This window comes from Rhineura floridana, chromosome 4 (genome assembly GCF_030035675.1).
Source record: "Rhineura floridana isolate rRhiFlo1 chromosome 4, rRhiFlo1.hap2, whole genome shotgun sequence".
Lineage (NCBI taxonomy): Eukaryota > Metazoa > Chordata > Lepidosauria > Squamata > Rhineuridae > Rhineura > Rhineura floridana.
The window spans coordinates 117,523,983-117,548,656 of record NC_084483.1 but is presented as its reverse complement, the minus strand read 5'-3'; the positions used below and the strand labels follow the sequence as shown (position 1 = coordinate 117,548,656).

The 24,674-nt window shown below is 40.1% G+C and overlaps 1 protein-coding gene across 12 annotated transcripts in view; it reads left to right on the top strand.

Moving 5' to 3' along the window:
* SYNE1 (spectrin repeat containing nuclear envelope protein 1) overlaps nucleotides 1–24,674 on the top strand; it is a 598,390-nt gene that overhangs the window by 516,797 nt on the left and 56,919 nt on the right. For all 12 annotated transcript variants that reach the window (XM_061624165.1, XM_061624156.1, XM_061624155.1 and 9 more), the window contains 3 exons: nucleotides 5,421–5,583; nucleotides 19,380–19,567; nucleotides 21,102–21,252. In XM_061624165.1, the coding sequence (XP_061480149.1) occupies nucleotides 5,421–5,583; nucleotides 19,380–19,567; nucleotides 21,102–21,252 (502 nt within the window). The remainder of the gene's footprint in view (nucleotides 1–5,420; nucleotides 5,584–19,379; nucleotides 19,568–21,101; nucleotides 21,253–24,674) is intronic.

Here is a 24,674-nt window from a genome sequence, read left to right as displayed (position 1 = left end):
AATGTTACTTATAGATATTTGTTAATAATAAATAATGACACTGGACTATTAGGTTAGAAAGTGAGCAAGGTCAAATGGTTAAGATGTGGACTATAAGAAATGTATACAGGGAAAAGCAAGTCACGGGGACTTACTGTACTTTTATATCAGGCTTGCTAAATTTATATAGCCTTGTTTAAACCTAGCATGTGATGATTTCAAGCTGCTATTTTGAATATGGAATCTTTGAAACAACCAAACGGACTTAGACCAAGCTTCTTAAAGCAACATGCATAGAGATTTTCAGAAACGCTGCAATTTTCCAAGAACATTGGCCTCCAAAGATACTGTTGCACATATACTCAAAGAAAATATTATTGCATTCTGTTATCTGTAACTTGGCCATCTCTCTCACACATACCACCATTAATTAGTTCTATTGCCTTTTACACTATTTACCCATAACAGTTAGTATACCAGGGTTTTGCATACATATCTTTCAGACAGCGTGTGTTCATTTTCTCATGCAGCCATTTGTTTGCTAGATAATATGTGCACATACACAAACACTGTATGCACTGATTCCAGCCAGAGAGCAAAACTGATAGAATAAGCCCACAGACACTGGTTTATTTTCCATGTTGTTTGAAGCATGTATTATGCTGCGAGGCATAGTCAAGGGATTTGTGCACTTGATGAATGAGCAGCTACTGATAGTTCTGTCATGATTTCTACTTAATCTTCTACAATCCAAGAGTGTGTAGATATATCCCACAGCCTTTGATTCTAAGCTTACGCAAGGCAAAAGGGAATTGTTGTTGTTGTTATGTGCCTTTAAGTCAATTACGACTTATACTTATCCTATGAATCAGTGACCTCCAAGAGCATCAGTCGTGAACCACCCTGTTCAGATGTTGCAAGTTCAGGTCTGTGGCTTCCTTTATGGAATCAATCCATCTCTTGTTTGGCCTTCCTCTTTTTCTACTCCCTTCTGTTTTCCCCAGCATTCTTGTCTTTTCTAGTGAATCATGTCTTCGCATTATGTGTCCAAAGTAGGATAACCTCAGTTTCATCATTTTAGCTTCTAGTGACAGTTTTGGTTTAATTTGTTCTAACACCCAATTATTTGTCTTTTTCGCAGTCCATGGTATGCGCAAAGCTCTCCTCCAACACTACATTTCAAACGAGTTGATTTTTCTCTTATCCACTTTTTCCCCTGTCCAACTTTCACATCCATACATAGAGATCGGGAATACCATGGTCTGAATGATCCTGACTTTAGTGTTCAGTGATACATCTTTGCATTTGAGGACCTTTTCTAGTTCTCTCATAGCTGCCCTCCCCAGTCCTAGCCTGATTTCTTGACTATTGTCTCCATTTTGGTTAATGACTGTACTGAGGTATTGATAATCCTTGACAAATTCAATGTCCTCATTGTCAACTTCAAAGTTACATAAATCTTCTGTTGTCATTACTTTAGTTTTCTTTATGTTCAGCTGTAGTCCTGCTTTTGTGCTTTCCTCTTTCACTTTCATCAGCATTCATTTCAAATCATTACTGGTTTCTGTTAGTAATATGGTATCATCTGCATATCTTAAATTATTGATATTTCTCGCTCCAATTTTCACACCTCCTTCATCTTAGTCCAATTCTGCTTTCTGTGTGATATGTTCTGTGTATAGATGAAACAAATAGGGTGATAAAATGCACCCCTGTCTCACACCCTTTTCTATTGGGAACCAATTGGTTTCTCCATATTCTGTCCTTATAGTATCCTCTTGTCCAGAGTATAGGTTGTGCATCGGGACAATTAGATGCTGTGGCACCCCCATTCCTTTTAAAGCATGCCATAGTTTTTCATGATCTACACAGTCAAAGGCTTTGCTGTAATCTATAAAGCACAGGGTGATTTTCTTCTGAAATTCCTTGGTCCGTTCCATTATCCTGTGTATGTTTGCGATATGATCTCTGGTGCCTCTTCCCTTTTTAAATCCAGCTTGGACATCTGACATTTCTTAGTCCATATATGGTAAGAGCCTTTGTTGTAGAATCTTGAGCATTACTTTACTTGCATGGGATATTAAGGCAATAGTTCAATAATTACTGCATTCCCTGGGATCCCATTTCTTTGGAATTGGGATGAATATTGAATGCTTTTTGAAGTAAATTTTAGAAATCTACCCTTCTTTTTGCCTCTGTCCATGTCTGTGTGTGTTTGTAGTGTGTATTATTTAAAAAAATTAAGCTATATTTGAACTAAAAAAATAGAGTTTCATATCTCATGCTGTCTGCCTTGGAAAACAAACTGAATTTGTATTTTGTTGCTTATGAAGGTTAAATTACAAAAACAACCAAACAGAATATTTAATTTTCCTGTTACACACTAGTATAATTTCCATGAGGGCCCCTGCAGTTTAGCAAATCTGTTCATACTAAAGTAGACAAATGGCTGTTTGGGTATGTGAACCAACCACTTCTTTTCTCCACATGATCCTTTCCATCATGTGGAAGGTCCTGTGGAGAAGTATAAATGGAGAAAAACCACAGATGTTCTCCAAGCAACCCTGTATGTGGGAGTAAAGTAGTAAATTGTACAGGGAAGAACAAAGAAGCAGAATAAATTGGTCCAAAGATTTTTAGGGCCAAGTTGTTCTTATGGTTGTCTTATATCCAGCTTTTCTCTGAACTGTATCAAATGTTTATTATTTATTAATGATATTTATTACTCGTTTTTTCCCCAAAATGAAACTCAAAGCGACTTACAAAAAAGAAAAAAAATCTCAAAAACATATACAGAATAAAGATAACTACAAAAGCATACTAAGCAAAACTCAATACAATAAAGAAAACAATACAATAGAAATCCCAACACACAATACAACTCAAATATATATTTTCTGCTACCCTCTCCTGTCCCCCAAACTCAGAACCTACTAGTTCAGCCATTGTAGCCAAGAACCTCCCCAGGCTTAGGCTACAGGGAGTCCCACTTCAGGTATGTTTGGTGGCAGAAGCCACCTCGGAAACAAACAAACAGGGCACTGCCGCATTGAAGATGGAGGCTGGGCACTTCCGCATGCCAAGCAGGGGGGCTCCACAGATGCAGGAAGGCCATGGGGCAACCCAGCGGATGGCTCCCACCTGTTTGGGTCCAGAGGTGCGGCTTCAGGTGGGAGCTCTTGATGTAGATCTTCTTGCAGCTGGCATAAGAGCAGGTGTAGATGGCCATCCAGTTGGGATGCCAGAAGTGGCATCCCCTCTTGGGCTTGGCTTCCAATAGCTCCAGCGAGGAGGACGGTGGGGTGAGCAGGCCCTCTGGGGCAGAGGCCTAGGTGGGGAGGCTCTCCTCGAAGAAGCCGGAGGCGCTCGGGTGCAGATGAAACTGATACTGGAGCGGGTGGGTGAAGGCCAGGTGGTAAGACCGGGTGGTAAGGTGGTGGCTGCAGGGGTGCCCCCCGGTCCTCAGAGGTTGCCAAGAGATCGTCGGGGCTGAGCGGTGGCATTTCTGCACCGGGGGTCTAAGTTTTCATTTAGTCCATAATTATATTCTTTCCTTCATACTGAGAAAAACTTTGCCTGCTGATTGCTGCAATCAAGCTCCTGTTAGAGAAGCAGAAGGAGGCTTGGCTGTTTTTATCTGATCAGTTGGCAACCTCCACAGTTCTTCATGTCCATTCTGCTGCTGCCTCCTTGCCCTCCAGCTCTTTTCTCCCTCCAACAAATGTTTGTTGTGGATAGAGGTTAACCAAAAAGGAGAAAATACTGTTCTGTCACCAATTATGTTGTTAGAGATTAAAAAGTTTTTTTCTGGAAAAATGAATTAGCCCCACATCAAAATGTTCTACATGAAAGATGTCTAGATTCCCTGCAACAACCGGACATTTGTTACACTAATGCATTTTTTTAAAGTTCCTATTTGTTTCCCAATCAAGATAAAGTTTATGGTGGCTAGTATCAGCTGCAAACACTTTACTCAGACCAAACATTGCAAAATGGGTACAAATAAGTCTTTTCTTTCTCTTAACAGCACTGCATCTCATAAGAACTACTTCTATTATTTATTAATACTTCTAAAAAGTAAAAAATAGAAATAGTGCTGATTCACTGTTACATCTGAAAATATTTTGTTGGTTTTATTAATATACAACATATTTTGTGAAGATACATATGGTTGCTATCACACTGCACTTTATTCCATTATTCTTATGATTTCTTACCTGGTAATTTGAGCATTATATTTGATTTTTCACGGGATGTACAACCTAGTTCTGGAAATCTTGTTTAGCACTAATTTTCATGATAAATAATACCAAAAATAATCTGTGAGCCCGGAAAATTGTGGGAGTTTTTCGCCAGCTGCAACCACTCAAGAGACAGGCATTCCAGCATGCAGTGCACTCACACCCTCTAGAGGTGTGGGTTTTTTTGCCTGATGAAAATTGTATCGATAGAGAGACAGTGTGGCGTAGTGGTTAGAGTGTTGGACTATGACCTGGGAGGCCAGGGTTCGAATGCCCACACAGCTATGAAGCACACTGGGTGACCTTGGGCCAGTCATTGCCTCTCAGCCTCAGAGGGAGGCAATGGTAAAAACCCCTCTGAATACCGCTTACCATGAAAACCCTATTCGTAGGGTTGCCATAAGTCGGGGTCGACTTGAAGGCAGTCCATTTCCATTTTCATTCCAGCTTAGGCATGGGTAGCAGCAGCATTTCACTCACACACCGTTGTGTGTATACAACTAAAAAAACATGTCAGATGCTAAAGGGAGAGGGATTGCATGGTGATGGGATGAGATCTTAGACCTCCTGCACAGTGGGAATTACAGTGCACATGTGTATAATGGGTGAGGGACAAAAACAAGACGTCGTTCATTGCAGCCATGCGAAAGACATTTGCCCAAAATGCCAGCATATCAGCTGAAAAAGCTACTGTTCATTAACTCAACAGGTACTGCAGTGTGAAAGGAATTTTAGAAATCAGGACAGAAGCGCTACCATTTTAATCTGTTAAACTAACACAAGAAGCCCCATGTCTGAAAACAGCCTATATTAATTACTCTCAGAAAACATTTTGTTTTTTGGCAGTGTCTGTCTCTTCAAATTATAAGAAAGGGTATGCTACTGAAGTAAGATACATTTTGATAAAATATAGGGTGGTATTCGATGCTAATCCTGCACAGAGTATACCCACTGAAGATAATGGGCATGACTAGCTTAGATTCATTAATTTCAATGGGTCTCCTCAGAGCAGGACTTTGTTGAATGCAGTCCATAAGCCCCATTTACAGTTTTTGTATCTAAGAGCTAAAATGGTCAGGCATGTTATTCTGATGTAAAAGCCAAACCAGTTCTGTATTGAAAATTGCCAGGATGCATATACTGTTTAACAATGTAGACTATGTTGTAACATACTCATGATCTTGCCTTTGATTTTGGCAGGATGAAGAAACTGAAGGAGACCCTGGTGGCAGTCCAGCAGTTGGATAAGAACATGAGCATCTTGAGATCTTGGCTTGCCCACATTGAGTCAGAGTTGTCCAAACCCATTGTCTATGAAATCTGTGATTACGAGGAGATACAAAGGAAACTAAATGAGCAGCAGGTAAAACAAAAATGTGAGGTAGAAGAACAAAAAATCATGAAAAACCCACACTCCCAATTGCATAATGGTGAGGGTGATCCCAGTGTGGTACAGGCTTGGGCCTGCTGTATCCAGCTCAATTTTCCAAGAGGGCAGTGAGAGGAAGATGCCCTTAAATATCATGGCAGGTGATGCTTATAGCATTATTCTGATAGAGTCTTCTGCTGGCTTTGACACCCAGTCGACATGGAACTGCTCACTGACCCTGCTAGATGAGGTAAGGCACTATGATGTTATGTCCAGAATGTCAGCTTCTGCTGTAATTAGCTGTTCATTTGTGTGGGAGTTTTGGAGTGGATTGTGAGGCATTGTTTACTGCCATAGACTTAGAGGAAGCCTTCTGTGTTTGTACACTGCAAGCTTTATAAATGCCTGAGAATCTCCATATTTGGGGATGCCAAAAGTTTTGTTCTACTTTGGCTGTTTCTAAACTCATGTCTGAATTCCTCCTGCTGGGAGGAAGGATGGGATATAAATCAAATAATAATAATAATAATAATAATAAATTCTTTTGCATGCAGAGTTGCATGAGCTATACAGAAGTAATGTTTAACTTTCAGGCTTGTGCATAATCTGCAGAACCATGAACACCATACAAGAATTTAAAAAATCTGAGCAATTGTAAGAAGAAATGGACAGAAGATGAATATTTATTGTAGGAGTTTTTTAGTTACATGAAACTGTGGCCCAAAGGATGCTTTTAATATGTTTTAACTCACCATTTATTCTGCAATAAATTTCGCAAAATACAAAACATACTTAAAATGATTTTCAGCAAACCCATCCTAAGTGCTTCATGCTGGTCAAAACAATATTTCACAGCAGAAACAGGCATTAAAAACCAGAAGCAAATATATAAAAATATTAATGTCCTTTTAAGCTTCCAAATGCCACCCCAAAAGCGAAGTTTTATAATAATTCCAAAAGATACTCTGCCTTTCAATCTTCATGGGAAAATGCTTCTATGATGTCAGGCAGCCAAAATTAATGGTTGTATGTTGCAGTATAGTTTTAGCATGTGCTTAATATGTTAATGCATTTAGGGGATCCACAATTATTACTCTGATTTTAATATAAACAAACAAACCTCTTTTTTCCTAATCATGGAAGAGGAATCACAACCTTTTATCCTTTTTTCCATGTTACATTGTTGACACACATAGACAAATTGTATTAGTTATTTTTGCAAGTAAACAAGAAACAGTAACGTTGCACTCTTGTTAAGATTCATCACAAGAGAATGAGCCAAGCTATTAGAGGTATAGCTCTTTAATAGGTCAGGAATGAAAACCTGAACTATGTCTAGAAGGCTACATAAAGGCAATGGAACTTGGTGCAGTATTGTTTAAGTTTGCAAACGGGTGGAGTGGTGGTACATTTTGCTGCTTGAAGATCAATAAGAGAATGTAGACTGCCAAGTTGTGCCCTGCAATATTTCCAAATAGATAGCAGAGGAAATCCTGTTCGAGTGCATTGCTATACTCTAATTTCAGGATTACAAAGATGTGAATGGCTGTCATGAAGTTCATATGGGATTGAAAGAGCCACAGCCTTCTTACTACTGGTGATTTTACATGTAATGTTTGCAGTATGAAAGCAAAAAAAGGCTTTTATTCAGTTTTCTCCTTAAAATGGGGCTGAAGCATGTGTGTGTGTGTTTCACTGAGGAAGAGCCAGCTGTGACTTAAAATGAGTTCAGCTGTGTTTATTCATCAACATTTTTTTTCTGTGCAGCCTCTTATTGATCTTTTTACAGAACATTTAATTTAGGACTAAGTGGCCTTCACTAGCCTTCCTCCACCTCTCAGGCAGCCCCTTTTCCCCTTGCAGACACACTGCTCTATATTTGCAGCCCTGTACCTATTCCACACCTAGTTATTACTATCTGAATTGACTCTCATTTCCTTCTCTTACCAACACTTCTTCCCTTTAGTTGTCTTTTGGGGCAAGCTAATGGTGGGAAATGGGCCACAATAACCTCTTTTTTAAAATATATATATATTCCACCTTTCTTCCAAGGATCTCAAAGTGTCACATATGATTCCTCCCCGTTCCCAGTAACCCTGTGAGATAGATTAGATAGTGACTCACCCAGGGTCACCCACTTCAGAAGTGAATGAGGATTTGAGCCTGAGTGTCCACAGTCCAACAGTTTAACCACCACAGCACACTGGCTTGGTTTCGGACATCATGTTAAACCATAGTTAATGTTTAACTATGGTTTAATGTGAACAAGCAGCTTGCTGGTGCATGCTGTTTAGAAGTCCTCACTTCATTCTTCCCCTGCTCCTAGCTGCCCTGGTAGCAACAAATTTCGATGAACATGGGCTCATGGTTTGTTCTCTCCAGACAAACCACAAGCGATTGTCAAGGTTTGTTCTTGGCTTCTCATGTGTTATATGGAGAAAACAAACCATAAACATGGATTTAGATGGCACAGCTACCCAAAACTTGTGGTTTGTTGTTCCCAGCATCATGCAGGAAGAAGAGGGCAGAAGCAGAGACTTTTTGAGCAGCTTGCACCAGCACACTGCTCATTCATGTTAAACCATGTTACTGGGAGGAAGGGCAGGATATAAATTCAATAAATAAATAAATAAATAATCATAATTATTTATTTGTTAAATTTATATGTCGCTCTTCCTCCCAAAGGAGCCCGAGGCAGCACACAACAAAGTAGTAAAAACAATAGATTTAGTCTAAAACATTTTAAACCTATTAACAGTATCTAAAAACATTTAAAAAACAGCCACACACCCTCACAATGAATAATTTCAAGGTTGCAGGAAGCAGTATCTGTCAGCCATCAAATGCCTGGGTGAACAATAATGCATTTACATTCCTCCTGAATTTTAAAAATGAGGGAAACAGATGCACCTTATCAGGGAGGGAATTCCACAAATGGGAACTGCCACCAAGAAGGCCCTGTTATGGGTCAGAATCAAATGAGCATCCACCAGCAGTGGCATCACCAACTGCATGTCCCCTGCTGATCATAGAGCCCAAGATGGTTGATACTGAGAGAGGCATTCTTTTAGATACTGGGATCCCAAGTTGTTTAAGGCCTTGAATAACACATTGAATACTATGTTTTCAAGATCAGTAACATTTTGTCCCACATTGGGCTGTCCCACTAGCAGCTGCATTCTGTAATAGTTGTAGCTTTCAGATTGTCTTCAAGGGTAACCCCATGTTGACAAAGCAGGGACAACTGAGGTTAAACTATCCTGGTCCAAGAATAGCTGTAGCTACCAAAGTGGCCTAAACTGGGATAAGCACTCCTAGACCACATTTACACCATGCATTTATTCCATTATTATTCCACTTTATGGCTTCCCTCAAACATTCTTGGGAAGTGTAGTTTGTGAAGGGTACTGAGAGCTGTTATGCATTTAAGGCAGTATCATAGCACTTTGAACAGTGATGGCTTCCCCCAAAGCATCCTAGGAACTGTGGCTGCCCATTAGCTACCAAGCCAAGTTCAGGGTTCTAGTTTTGGTGTACAAAGCCCTATGCAGCTTAGGACCAGGATACCTGAAAGATTATCTTACCCCTTATATACCCCGTCAATCAATGTGCCCTGCAGGTGAGGGCCTCCTGCAGTTACCATCTTATCAGGAGGTCCGTTCCGCACAACTTAGGAGCAGACCTTTAGTGTTGTGGCACCTACCCTTTAGAATCCCCTCCCCTTAAGTATTAGACAGGCACCATCTCTGTTATCTTTTTGGCTCCTGCTGAAGACCTTCCTCTTTCAACAAGTCTTTGTTGAAACCTTATCCCAGTCTGTGTCTGTATTGGAATTTTTTAGATGTTTTTAAAGAAGTTTTGTTTAAAACATTTTAAAAGTCTTTTGTTTTAAGATTTTAGAGTATTTTTAGTGTTTTTGTTTGCCTCCCTGGGCTCCTTCTAGGGAGAAGATTGGGATATAAAATAAAGGTGCTAAGAATTGTTAAAAACACCCCTATTCCCTTCACAGATCTACAGTCCCAGAGGTTCCTGGGAAGAGGGTTTGATTGTTAATCCACTCTCAAAACTGTAGCTCTGTGAGGGGAGTCTCCTAACAACTCTCAATACAAATCATGCAGATGGCACCACCAGTAAGTACATGTATGCAGCTGGGGAGCTCTGGTCCCAGTCATCCCCCAGACCCTGCTGCCATCCAGCTGAGCCACATCAGTCGCTGCTTGGTGGCAATAATCCCTACCAGTGCAGTTGCAAGGAGAGATTGGAAACAACAGTTTCCATTTTCAACCAGCCATGGTTCACCATTATGTTTGAACCAAAACAAACTGTGGTTAGTATGAAGTATGATTTGTCTGAATAAGCCAACATGATGCTGCCTTGTTTGGATAAACCATAGTTAAAACCAGTCACAATTCTCCTTGACACAATAATAGAAGCAAATCCTTCTTATCTCCTTGTGGCCAATCTTATATGTTTAGTGTTATGTTCCAGTTGGTACACAGTGGAGAAACCTAGATTTCAGTCTATGGTTTGGATGATCAGATTGTATACCAATATGCTACAATAATTCAACAGAAAATGTGAATGGCAAAGTACCCAGACATACATACATGTAGCCAATATGTGTGGAGCAATATGTGCAATCTGAAGCCCACATTAATCCAGGTTTTTGTCATGTGTACATTTTAAGATGCATTCTTACATGATGCTGTATACATGTTCAGTCAACATGAGTATAACGTCTACAGAGGGCTAGTGTGTGAGTAGATCTATAGATCTGTATTTGTCGCCTATAGAGGGGTAGTCTGGCTACTTTGCCATGCATTTTCTTAGGGTATTAATGAGAAGAGGATTAAATAGGATTTCATATGTTGCATTTCTCAAATTTAAGGGACACGGTGTCTTCCTTATAGAGCTCACTATATTGGAACTTTACTGGTCAGTCTGCTTCTCCAAAACATGTGTCTTCAGGAGACATGCAATGGAGTGTAAGATTAATAGTGAAATCCTTCAATTAAGCTCAGTGGGGCTTACTCTCAGGTAAGTATATATAGAACTGATGCCTCAGAGTTTAAAGGCAATAGACAGCCTATAGCGAAATGTATGGCATAGATCTTGGTGGGGCATACAGGTGCACATTGGCACCAATTACATTTCTTAGGTGATATCAAATGTCCTATGAAAAAATTGCTTATGCTTTCAATTTTGAGAAAATCAGAAGCAAATTTAAATTTTGGAAAGATCAGAAACGTGTGTGTGTGTGTACCGCCTTCAAATCAATTCTGACTTACAACGCAAAAATTAAGAAAAAAAGCTTACAATATTTATTTATTTATTTATTTATTTATTTATTTAATTGCATTTTTAAACCGCCCTATAGCAACAAGCTCTCAGGGCAGTGTACAACAATAAAACCACATATTTAAAATACGAACAAGTGTGGATTACACAATACAATTATAAAACATATTTAAGAACAAAATTAAAATAAAAATAAAATAAAAAATTACTATTACAATTTAAATTTAAAATTAAAATTAAACTTAAAATGCCTGGGCAAAGAGGTAGGTTTTTACCTGGCGCCGAAAGGATAGTAAAGAAGGCGCCAGGCGTATCTCATCTGGGAGGGCATTCCATAATTCGGGGGCCACCACTGAAAAGGCCCTAGATCTAGTTACTGTTCTCCGGGCCTCCCTATGAGTTGGGACCCGGAGAAGGGCCTTAGACGTCGAGTGCAGTGAACGGGTAGGTACATAGCGAGAGAGGCGTTCCATCAGATATTGCGGTCCAATGCCGTTAAGAGCTTTATAGGTAAGAACCAACACTTTGAATCTGGCCCGGAAACATATTGGTAGCCAGTGCAGTTGGGCCAGAATAGGTATTATCAGAGCTTGGAAAATTTACTTTTTTAAACTACAACTCCTATCAGCCCCAGCCAACATGGCCACTGAGTTGGCTGATGGGAGTTGTAGTTCAAAAAAGTAACTTTTCCAAGCTCTGGGTGTTATGTGGTCAAATTTCTTCGTCCCAGTAAGAACTCTGGCCGCAGCATTCTGCACTAGCTGAAGTTTCCGAATCGTCTTCAAAGGTAACCCTACGTAGAGTGCATTACAGTAGTCCAATCTAGAGGTTACCAGAGCGTGAATAACTGAGGCGAGGTTCTCCCTGTCCAGATAGGGTCGTAGTTGGGCTACCAGCCGAAGCTGGTAGAACGCATTCCGTGCCACCGAGGCTACCTGGGCCTCAAGTGACAGGAGCGGATCTAATAAGACCCCCAAACTACGGACCTGCTCCTTTAGGGGGAGTGTAACCCCATCTAGGGCAGGTCTGACATCAACCATCTGGGCAGAGAGCCCCCCCACCAACAGCATCTCAGTCTTGTCAGGATTGAGTTTCAGTTTATTAGCTCTCATCCAGTCCATTATCGCGGCCAGGCAGCGGTTCAGTACATTGACAGCCTCACCTGAAGAAGATGAAAAGGAGAAATAGAGCTGCGTATCATCAATATAAGAAATAAGATGCTTAGGTTGCAAGCCGATGAGCATCTACCTGCAAATAACTTACGATAAACTCAGTGGGGCTTATTTCTGAAAAGATATTGATAGGACTGCACTATTAATATACAGTATTTTTTGTGTGGGGAATTCTTTATCCCAGAAGCGCATATCTTGCAGATTAGTGCTGCTACAACTATGCCTTGACACCAGCACTTTGTTGTGACACAATATATTCAAAGTAAAACTAGGTAACATTTATTTTCTGTGAATAAAAATTACACTCTGACATAGCAATGTATCCCAAATGGGTTGAATTTGTACCCCACATTCAGTGTTAGTAACTGGAACACAAAACTACCCCTTGTTATTTTCAGTGTTCCTTACAAAGTGAAGTGAAAGATACAAACTGCTTAAAGAACCCTCTTGGTCACATACACAAACGACTTAAGGCGATGTTGCACTGGTATGCTGCACTTCCTCCAAAGAATTTACACAGTTCTCTCACCTCCGTTAATCCTCACAACAATCCTGTGAGGGATTTAGACTAAGAAGTAGCCACTGGGTCAGTGTCTCCCAATGAGGTGGCTGAGCAGGAATTATTCATCAATGGTTCTCCAGTTGCTTAAGTACATGCAGTTTATTTTTGTTTGATGAAAGCTGAAAAGTTACCTCAAAATCTGTTAACTGCCCTTAATAGCTCTTAAGTGCCCTCTGACGAGAAATGTGCTAGAATTCCATCCAATTTAGATTTGGTACCGAATTTTCCATTAATCCACTTATTTGCTATCATTGTGGATCAGATTTTTATGTGGTGATTTTCCGTGGCTATTTTTAGAAACTGTTTTTTTTAAAAAAAAAATATCCACATCTAAAATATTAATACAGATGCTTTTATGTATATTTCCTTCTATTTATCAATATTTCCTTTAATTAATTAAAATTTCCTTGAAAAATATCAGTATTAATATAGTAATACCTCAGTTAACAACTCTTCCAGGAAAGAACCTCCCTTTTAAAAAGTCTTTTTTGAGTGCAGGGTGCTTGGGGGGTGCATACTGACATAGTCAAAATGTCTACTGGACTGTGGCTGCTGCAGGCAGCTCTTTCACACATGACTGGAATGGTGCTCCTTGCCAGGTGGCACAGTAAACAGTGCTTCAGGTGCCCTGGAAGCATGTCTGCTTGAATGTAGGGAGGTTGGCAGAGAGAGAGAGAAACCAAGCATAGGGTGTTGGTGGTGGCTGCCCCTTGCCTGCCTGCTCGAGTGTACGGAGGGGAGAACTGTGCTCAAAGCTTTAGATTGCTATAGCAAAATGCTACATGATAGAAAAAAGAAAAAAGGCAATGCAGGCATCCCTGGATTCATTTTGGAAGGAGCCTTCAAGTGGTCTGTATGCAAGGCTTACCTGACCTGGTTGTTTCATTTCAGATATGCATATTGTTAGTTTTGAATAAAAAGTCTGCTGAAATATGTTGAACTGGACTACGACCTGGGAGACCAGGGTTCGAATCCCTACACAGCCATGAAGCTCCCTGGGTGACCTTGGGCCAGTCACTGCCTCTCAGCCTCATGAAAACCCTATTCATAGGGTCTCCATAAGTTGGAATCGACTTGAAGGCAGTACATTTACATTTTTGCTCTTCTTTTTTAGGGATAGGGAACCTATCCCTATTCTTTCTGTGTTATTTCTACCTCTGGTACCAAAGTTTCTTTTAAAGAAGTAATGTCCAGGAATGCATGACCTTTGTTAACTGAGGTATTACTGTTTGTTTCTTTTAGGATAAAAAAGCAGATAGGTAAAAGCAGCAGATAATGCACAAAGAACAAACCTGAATCAATACTAGCCTGTTAGGTCAATGGAATGCTTTCGAACCGGCACTGGCCAATGGATCCCATCGCTACTTCCAACTCATCTAATAGATATTTTAGAAGCTGTAAAGTTGCAGTTCAAGTATTCTCTGGCTGCAAAGTTTAAATATATACAAAACTCTGGGATCTGGTAACATCTGTTCAGGAACTTTGAACGGACCAATCATTTCCTCAGGGAGCAGGAAGCCATTTCAGAACTAGCAGTAACTCTGCTAACCAGTCAGTTGTAAAAAACCTGATATACAGCCACAAGAATGGCTGTATACTATAGCCAGCGGCGATTTTTCACATTCTACAATGTTAAATTGAAAATACCCCCGTGCCATTATGCTGCTTCCCATAAGCTCATTTCAAAACAAAACCTTGCAAAACTTATAGTCCTGAACTCAGAAACGCTTGCTCAACAACCCTTTAAGTTTTCATGGTGATACACAAAACACTCAGAGAGAATCGAGAGTTCGAAGTGTAAAACAAGAAAAAAAATCCAGACCCTGTTGGACTTTTTTTGTCAGTTCTCATAATTTGTTGAAATTAATTAAAAAATCAGCCATGTTCACAGAGTACCTGTAATCCTATTACTGACCTTGCCCTATACTCTGACCATCTTCTGCAGTTTAAAAGTTTAAAAAATGCATGGCTGATTTTTAATTAATTTAAGAAATTTAACATTGACATCTATTATAATGGCGGGCATGCTCAGTAAGAAACAATTGTCAGTGTTCTAAAAGCCAGACTCACAGCTGTTTGGCTTGGCTAATCAGGGCCACACCCACACCAGACTTTTATTTCACTTTAGACAGTCATAGCTTCCCTCAAAGATTCCTGGGAAGTGTAGTTTGTGAAGGGTGCTGAGAGTTGTTAGCAGACTCCTATTCCCCTGACAGAGCTCTAATGTCCAGAGTGGTTTAACAGTCAGCCCCTCTTCTGGGGATTGTGTCTCTGTGAGAGGAATAGGGCGTCTCCTCGCAACAGCACCCTTCACAAACCACACTTCCCAGGATTCTTTGGGGGAAACCATGACTGTCTAAAGTGAAATAAAGGTCTGGTGTGGGTGTGGCCAAAGACAGCTTTGGATCAGATTTTGGTGGGAGACTACTTGTGCCTGCTGTAGGATAAAAAGATGGGAGAAACCTTGAAAAACAATACTTTTCACAATGTTTTCATTTTGGAAAGGACAGGGGCTTTCCGTCTGCCCAGTGCCCTACCAATCTCCTCCCCTCCCCACCCCTCCCCTTCTCTCCCATCTTCCCCCTCCCTGCCCCCTCCCTCAACTCAGTTTCACCTATCGTAAGCATGATCGTACAGGAGTAAATCCCATTCAATCAAAATGCATGCAAATGATCAAACCTGCCCTCCCCTCTTCCTCCCTCTTATCCCCTCTTTCCCCTTCTTTCACCCCTCCCCTTCCAGTCCCCTCCCTCTCCCTTTCTCCTGCCCTCTCCTCTCCCCCTCCCCCCATTGGTCAGTTTCACGTATCCTAAGCATGATGGCACAGGAGTAAATCCCATTGAACTCAATAAGTACAAATGATCAAACCTACCCTTCCCTCCTCCTCCCTCCTGTTCCCTTCCACCTGCCCCTCCCCTTCTCTCCTGCCACCTCCCCCCGTCCCTTCCAAACCCCTCTTCCCCTCCCTCTTTCCCTCTCCTCCCCCCTTCTCCTCCCCCTTCTCCTCCTTCCCCATGGTCAGTTTCACCTATGCATGGGAGTAAATCCCATTGAACTCAATAAGCATGCAAATTATCAGACCTGCCTTTCCCCTCCCCCTCTCCTTCCCCCTCTCTCCTTTCTGTCCCCTCCCCTCCTTCCCCTCTCTTCTCCCCTTCCCTCTTCTTTCTTCCTCCTCTGCCCACTCCAACCCTCCCTCCCTCCCTCTTCTACCCCTCCCCCATGGTCAGTTTCACCTATGCTAAGCATAATTGCTGAGGAGTAAATCCTATTGAATAATAAGCATGCAAATCAATCCATTCTCAGCAAACTTGCACAGGATCCCATTTCTTACCTCCTTCCCCTCTCCCTCCCCTCCCCTCTTCCTTCTTCCTCCTCCCCTCTTCCTTCTTCCTCCTCCCCTCTTCCTTCTTCCTCCTCCCCTGCCCACTCCAGGCCTCCCAATGGTCAGTTTTACCTATCCTAAGTATGATTGCACAGGAGTAAATCCCACTGAACTTAATAAACATGCAAATAATCAAACCTCCCCTCCTCCTCCCCCTCCTGCCTGCTCCCATCCCTCTCCTCCCCTCCCCATCTCCTGTAGTCAGTTTCACCTATCCTAAGCATGACTACAGGGAGTAAATCCCACTGAACTCAATAAGCATCAGCAAACTTGCACAGGATCCCATTTCTTACCTCCCGGATTAAAAAGCAGAGAAAATGCTCAGAGGCACATGTTACCAAATTCTTCCAAGCTACATAGGAAATAAAAAGAGGTTGGGAAACACTGCTATAGACCAACCAAGGGATTAATTTCAGAGGAGGAGGCCCTCCTGGTGATATTGCCACTCTTAGAGGTTTGGGGTGGGACAGCTCATGAGGGCCTTCTCAGTGATGGTCCCAAGATGGTGGAATTCCCTCCCCATAGAGGTGCATGTGGCACGATCTCTTTAGAGCTTCTGACAGTTACTGAATGATTGGCTTTGGTGGTCTCCCTGTAATATGGATAATTGATTTTAGGATGATGGATGGGGTTGTTATTTTTATTCTTTAAATTGTACTTTTATATGCTGTAATCTGAAGGACAGGTACGAAATTGTTGTTGTTTTGTTGTTTTTAATGAATGAATAAATACGCTATTTTACATGTTGTTAGAGCAGTACATTCAGTGGATTTTCCAGGTTTTAAAATGGTGAACTGTCCACTTTTATTGCAATGATCCAGTGTCCCAAGTCCCATCCTTTGAAGAGTCTGCATGTGCATGATGAGCACTTCCCCATGTATGCTGATGTATACCAACAGCTGGCCTTTAATACAAGGGAATGTTGAGTTTTGTATGCACTGGTTCATAGCCTGAATTTGGAAGACAAGTATTTGAATGAGAAGATTAAATAAATTTAGATAAATTATACTGTTCTAGATTTTAAGATGTTGAGGTCTTGTTTATTTCAAGCATTATATGAAACTGTTATTTTGAAAAAAACAGGTCTACATTACTTCTTGTGAAAATGTTCCCGTTATTTTTTCTGTTAGACCACACACAAACACAATGTTCAGGGAAGGGAAAGAAGAAAGTGCATAGTTTGAAACATAGGAATCTGTAAACTTTTTGGAGAAATGTAACAAGTCAAAATGTTGTGAAACATTACTGAAACCTCAAACCAAATGAAATCTCACTTGAGGCATGGCTATAGCTATGCTTGATATATTACATCACAAGAATAATGCAATCTAGTGGCTCCCCCCCCCCCAATGAGGCATTCATGGTACTTGGACGTTTTGAATCATATGAGATTTGTTATTGTACTGATCAAGATTAGTTCAGATGGGATGCTATAAACTGCAGAATCACATGCTTAAGGTTAGCTTCTTCTGTGAAGATATTTTCACTGCTGAATGATCCATCCATCAGTTAGTAATTGCTTTCTGTACTGCAGATATCACCAAGCGCATCACATATAAGTCTCTCACTAGCCTTTTTACCTATTGAATAATTTCCAGTTCATGCTAGCTCTTGAAGAGCACATACCATCCTTAGCCTATATTTTAGAAGAATATATTTTTTATTTATCCAGATTACCACAAACAGGGATCATATGTGACCATGAGAAAGTTATATATGGTAGAACAGATATAGTCCATTGGGGACCATTGTTGCACAACTTTTATTCACATCAATGATGCTTGTTTGGTACAAGTGTTACTGAAATTAACAGAAGATGCACACCAGCAATGTTTTGTAAACCGTTACTAGCAAATTTACTAGATCAATTAGGTTCTGATTTAGTAAACAAAAAATAATATTTGTTAATCAAAAATGTTTACTAGGGGTTCAGATGAGACTACTTTTCTTCAAATGCATGTACATTAAATATGTACAAATTATAAAACTCTTTTAACAGATGCCTTCAAATTCCAGACTTTTAAGGTTCTATAACTATACTAATTACTTGCTACAATAAGTCCCCAGCTGAAAAGTGTTTACTAGTGATTAAAAGGAGGCTACTTTTCTTTGAATTGTTGCATATTAAATGTGCATATTATAAAACTCTGTTTAATAAAATGCATTTGAATTCCAGACTTTTAGGTTTATATAACCTATGCTAATTACTTATTACAATAAGTCCCAGCTGGTTAATGGTAGAGGAGTGATGATAACTCCTAGAGAAAACAAATTTTAGTTTTCAAATCAAATAGTTTCAGGAAACATTTAAGGCACTTTGAAGTAAGTTGTCTGATATCTGAAAGAGAAGTTACTCAGAAATTCAACTCATTTGATTGTATAATACTATTACAGAATTCAGCAGGGAGAAAGGTAGAGAGATTTGGACATAAGGATTTACAATATTAAATTGTAGTGAAGTTGAGGACATCATAATTATTCACTAAGCTGCCCCCTATACAAGTCCCCAAGGCTTAAATTTCTTTCCTACATCCTCCACTCCTTGTCAAATAGATCTTCCCTGGAGCAGATATGTATTCTGCTAGCAGGCAACAATATATTTATAACTACCCAGGTGGCAAAATTTGTTTTAGCTGCGGGAAACTAAGAGTCAGATACCAAAAAATCCTTGTGGGGTGAGTAGGTTGTGCCCTGGCACCAATACAGCTGTAATGCTTATACACTAAGTCATGGGTGGGTCATTGTGTCTTTCACTGAGGAGAGGAAATTTAATTTGAGACTTAGTGCTGTTGTACCTTTACTGCATGCTGTTGAACTGTGTTTGTTGAAATATGACTTATATTTTAATATGTATTTTTTATTTTCCTTTTACATGTGATGAATTGTGGTAGCCTATGGCTTTGAGCAATAAAGATTCATTTCATTTCAATATTAAATTGCAAAAAAGTGATTTGTTTATATAATCCATCATATCTATAGCAACGTTGCTAGTACAAGTTAGTTACCCCTTTTTTTCCTTTTTTTTTAAGCAAAAGGATTTGGGTGCTAACACAGCTAGTATAAAGAGTGTTAATTCTTTAGAACACTCATGTGTGTGTCTGCATTTGTGTGTGTAGTGATTGCCTCCCTCTCCTCCCTAAATGGCAGCCCTTCATTGGACTTTACTTTCACATACATGCCCTTAGAATCTGAGTCAAAAACTGTTAGACAGGTTGATAATTATTCATTGGAATGGCTTGGGATTTTTATCAGTAGTCAAATAAGCTGTTTTCATCAATTCCTATTTGAAGCTTGCCTTGTTTACTTCTGCTAATTTTTTTTAAATTATCCCGTTTTGCCTAAGAAGTTTACAAGTTTATCTGTTGACCTATAGGACCTGCAAAGGGACATAGAGAAACATAGCACTGGAGTTGCATCTGTCCTCAATCTTTGTGAAGTTCTGCTCCATGACTGTGATGCTTGTGCAACTGAAACAGAATGTGACTCCATCCAGCAGGCCACACGGAACCTGGACCGAAGGTGGCGTAACATCTGTGCTATGTCAATGGAAAGGCGACTCAAGTAAGCACACAGCCAAGAAACTGTTCAGATAATTCTCAAGATTTCTTAGAATTGATAAAACTTTGCCAATTCTTCTATATTCATCAAAGTATCTGCTACTGGGGGTAGGCAACCTCTGGCTTATGGGTCAATCTTGGCCCACCAGGGGGTCCAATTTGGCTTGCAAGGCCATCCCCCCAAACCACACCCACCTGTCTATCAGCTGACATCACTAGGTTACGTCAGCCAGGGGCTGGGGTTCAATCCGTCCGGGTGCTACTTCACCAGCACTTTCCCTGCAAGGAACACGCTGATGAAGCAGACCCCTGCAGAAGGTAAGACTGAACCCTCCACTTTTCACCTGATGAGCAGAGACTTCAATCCTGCTGGGTGCTGCTTCACCACTGCATTCCCTGGAAGTGTAGGGAATGTCTTGGTGAGACCGACCCCACCTCTGCAGGTCAACGCATATCCATCACGCATATCCATCACTTGACATCATCATGACATCAGTTGATTGACAGGTGGGCAATCCTGTCAAAGTTGGCCCATAGAGTGGGGGGAAACAAAGATCTGGCCCACTGGACCATAAAGGTTTCCCACCCCTGTGTTACTGGATCTGGGCACAGATCTCTGGGCTAGATCTCAGGAGGTGGGCCCAGAGCACTGTGTGTATATAGCTCAAGAAGTCTGATAGTTCAGACTCTGTCACTGCATCAGATCCCAAGAGCACATGCTTTGCATGCAAAAGATCCCAGGTTCAATCCCTGGGATCTTCAGGTAGGGCTGGGCAAGGCTCCTCTCTAAAACCCCTAGAGGGCCACAGCTAGTCAGTGTAGACAAAACTGTACTGCATGGGCCAGTGGTCTGATAAGGCAGCTTCCTATTGTCACAGTGAATGTTTTGGTTTGGGATTTTTCATCTATTAATAGTTTAGCATTACTGCAATTTTATTTACATTTACATTGATCATTTACAGTTTACTCCAGTGAGTATGCTTAAGAACTTGCTATACCGCAGAATGGACATATTTATTCATGTACTAGTACAATTTTTAATATGTGAAACCCTCAGAGATTTTTCTTCTCCCTGAAATTCAAGATTGGGTTAACTGCAGTGTTTAACACATGGAGGTAGTTTCTTTTTGTGTTAGGAAACCATTAGAACAGCTGTAGTTTGTATAAAGAAGATTGCATTTCTGGACCTCTTCTGCTCAGCAGTTGGTTTACAGTACCTTTATAATAAGCTCATAATAATTATTTATAGGAATTCCAAATGAGAATTTGCCATATATAAAGAGGGGGAAAATAACAACCCACAGCTGTCGTACTCCAGTTCAGGCTAGATTCAGCCAGCAATTTATGTTGCTTGTTAATCAAACTTACTGTCAAGCTTTGGTTAACAGCCAGATATTGTTCAGTGCAACTGTCATTTGCTTGGGCATGCTTAAGTTTGCAGCATGATTTCCCTGTTGCAGCTGGTGAACTCAGTGAGAAATCCAATAATAATTACAATAGATCTCAAGCCTATCCTCACATTTCTTTTTCTTCTTCAGAATTGAAGACACATGGCGACTGTGGCAAAAGTTCCTAGATGATTATTCTCGCTTTGAAGATTGGCTGAAAATTTCTGAAAGGACAGCTGCTTTCCCTAGTTCTTCTGGTGTACTGTACACAGTTGCTAAGGAAGAACTAAAGAAATTTGAGGTGCCTTGTTACAGTTGAAATAGAATACCTGTTGATCCTATTACAGCATTGAACTTGTTTGCCCTGTCAGAGAACATGTTGCTAGATAGGATATTTATTAATATAGAAGGATTAATATTTTTGCAACCATCTCATGAGAAATAATTTGCTAGAGACAAAGAAAGGTCACCCTTTCTATAATGCCATAGGCCTCACGTTCGTCTGCCCACCCCATTCTCCTTCTCAAGAACAGCCACAAGGAGGAGATGGGAAGTTTTCACTTTTGTTTTCAACTCAGTGCAATTATTTGTTATGTCCTATCCCAGACAAATTGGTTAGTGTTAACTGTGGTTTCAGGAAACAAGCTAGTTTAAACCTGGTTTATAATACTGGTTTCTCTTCCTGAACCATACTTAACACTAACCACAGTTGATGGTTCCAACATAACATGTAACCATGGTTAGTTGGAAGTGGAAGCTAAAATTTCTGATCTCCTCCTTGCAGCTGCATCAGAAAAGAAGTGGGGTGCACACGTCAAGGCTCATGCATTGATGCTAAAATGTGGGCTAGCTGTATGTGTGAATGCAGCCATTGTTTCCGAATCTCTAAACAATGCTTTGGAGGAATAGGAAGGAGAGTTGTGTATGCACATTCCCCTTTCTTCCTCACCATAGGCCCTCAAGGATCTTTAGTTACTGTCTAGTTCAAGAAAACCATAGATTGCCTTGGCTCTTCAAACCAGGATTGGAAACCAACTTCAAAATATAGTTTTTAATCCTGGTTTGGAGTGAATATGCAAACCATTGGTAACCAATTTCTATGCAAACACAAATTAGCTTTGCCTGAACCTGGACATAACTAATTGGCTCTGACCACATGATCTAGAGGACTGGAAATATTTCATGTGAACCAACACTATGAGTTTTCTCTTGTATTATGTAGAGAAATGTTCAGAGCTGATTAAATCTTACCACCTGAAAACATTCTTATGATCCCACTATTTTTTTTAAAAAACTTTGAAACTTTCTCTTCCATTCTTTCCTTTTCTTTCTATTTCTATTTTAGTTCTTTGCAAACTATTGCCATTCTCCTCTAAGTAGGACTTAGCCATGCAAACACACACACGCACAAGTCAGTTTGCCGGAATGAGTAATCAATTTCTCTGTAGAAAAATATTCTTCCTATTCATTTCTTCTGCTCTTAACTCACTAAAGAATCATATATGTAATTATTTTCACTAAATGAAACTCAACCAAGCATATTTTATTAGTCTCTCTGGTTATTAAAGCTGGCTTGATTTTGTCTTGAGGCTTGTGTCCTATGACTTTTGACTCACTTTTATCCTGACTATTTCAAGTCACTTTCCCTTCATCTCCTAAGTGCTGAATGTTATAATTCAGATAAAAAGAATATGTTCACCAATAAGTTCTCTGAAAATATTTTTAAGCTGCTGTTGAATTTTTCTTTCAGTCACTATTTCTACATTCTGTTAAAGAATAAGGATATAAGTGACTAGAGGCAAAAGAGGGTAAGATTCCTGTAATAGTTTGGTAGAAGATGCCAGAAAAGCTGGACTTTATGAAATTTCATCTTCTACATAGTTATTAAAGGCACAGAAGCCTCTTCTTTTTTCATGTTGTCAAACTACAAGGATTTTAACATCTCTTCTTTTGAGTTTGCAAGTCCTGCTTGAGAGTAAATAAAAATCTGAGTAGTTTATAATAATCAAAATGGTCACCAGAATTGGTCCTGAGTTTCTCTGATTATGACCACAATGCTGGTTTTGCTTGTCATAAAATCTCAGAGTTGGAAGGGACCTTGGAGGTAATCATCCAACTCCTTGCCCAGAGAAATGGAGGGTCTGTAGTGCTGGATGCACCCACACTGTCCCTGACAGATGGCCATCCAGCTTCTGCTTGAATAACTCCAGCAAAGGAGAGCCCACCACCTTCTGAGCTGCTCTCTTCCACTGTCAAACAGCCTGTTAGGTTTCTCCATATATTATTATGTCAAAATCTGCTTTCCCGCCATCTCTACTAATCAGTTTTAGTTCTGCCCTCTAGAAACAAGTCTGCTCCATATTCTGCATGACAGCTCTCCAGATATTTGAAAACTTCTATCATGTCCCCCCTTAATTTTCTTCTCTAGGCTAAAGATACCCAACTCTTTGAACTGTTTCTCACAGGTCTTTGGTTTCCAAATCCCTCATCATTTCCTAGTTATGGACAGTATCCAGCTAACATGTCGTCAGTATTAGGATTTCTGCTTATGCTATGGGACTTTACTCTTCACCCATATGCACCTTGCACCCTCTCCAGATTTGCTCCAGAGCATTGTGGAAACCCCTAGAACAGATATAAGGGTTGTGCTGGGGGAAGGGGAAAATCCCACTGCAGCAGCGGAAATCCTACCACTGATGGGACTGTGACTTACTTCAGATACAACCCCATGCTTTTAAGAAGTTTTTTTTTTAAAGAAAGAGGGGATCCCAAAGAGATTTTAAAAATATTTAATGGTTATTGGTTGGAAATGATGATTTTAAAATTTTAGCTTAGTTGATGTGAAGGTTCTCACTCATGACCAGAGAGTTGGGCTGCAAGCTTATGCACACTCACTCGGAACAAGTCTCACTGAACTCTGTGGGACTTAATGAGAGTAGATATATGTTGAACTTCACTGTAAATGAGGGTGAAGTCAATATAGAAATACAGTATTGTTAACATGGCACTGAGAGATGACAGTTGTCCATCCTTTGGACAAAAGTTACTAACAGGTGAAACAGCAACTGTGATTCCCTGGGCATAAGGACTGTTTGTTTTAAGTCCTATGTATTTCTAATACACTTAGAGACAGGTGCATTTTGTTTCCATTTCCATTTTTTATTGCCTTTGCCCATCTTTTGTCCCTCTGAACTCTGCTTACCATTTTCATTGCATTCAAAAAATCTCTTTCTTTCTGTCTGTCTGTCTGTCTGTCTGTCTGTCTGTCTCTATCTGTCTGTCTGTCTGTCTGTCTGTCTGTCTGTCTGTCTTTCGTATCCCTCTATCTACATTCTATATTGACATTTCAATTGAGTTATTCATTTATAGGAAGAACCCTGTGGGGATTTTTGCTGCTTCAAATTACATACTCTTTTGTTCTTGGCTGCAGTTCTGCTGCACAACTGCCTATTTTCAATTTAATTAGCAAGATTACCAAAACAAATAGGAGCAAAAGCAATATACTATTGATGTTGCTTGCTTGCCATAAATGTTTCCCTGTCCATAGCTTATTTTGTTTTTTACTTAGAATGTAGTGGTTAAGGGATAGCATTTAACAGTTTAGCTGAAAGTTATCAATTACTACTTACGTAATTATTCTGTTTCATATTGCTGTCGATGTGGTCCATCTACACTGAATATATTTTATTTATTTATTTATCTATTGTGGTTTATTTTGATTCA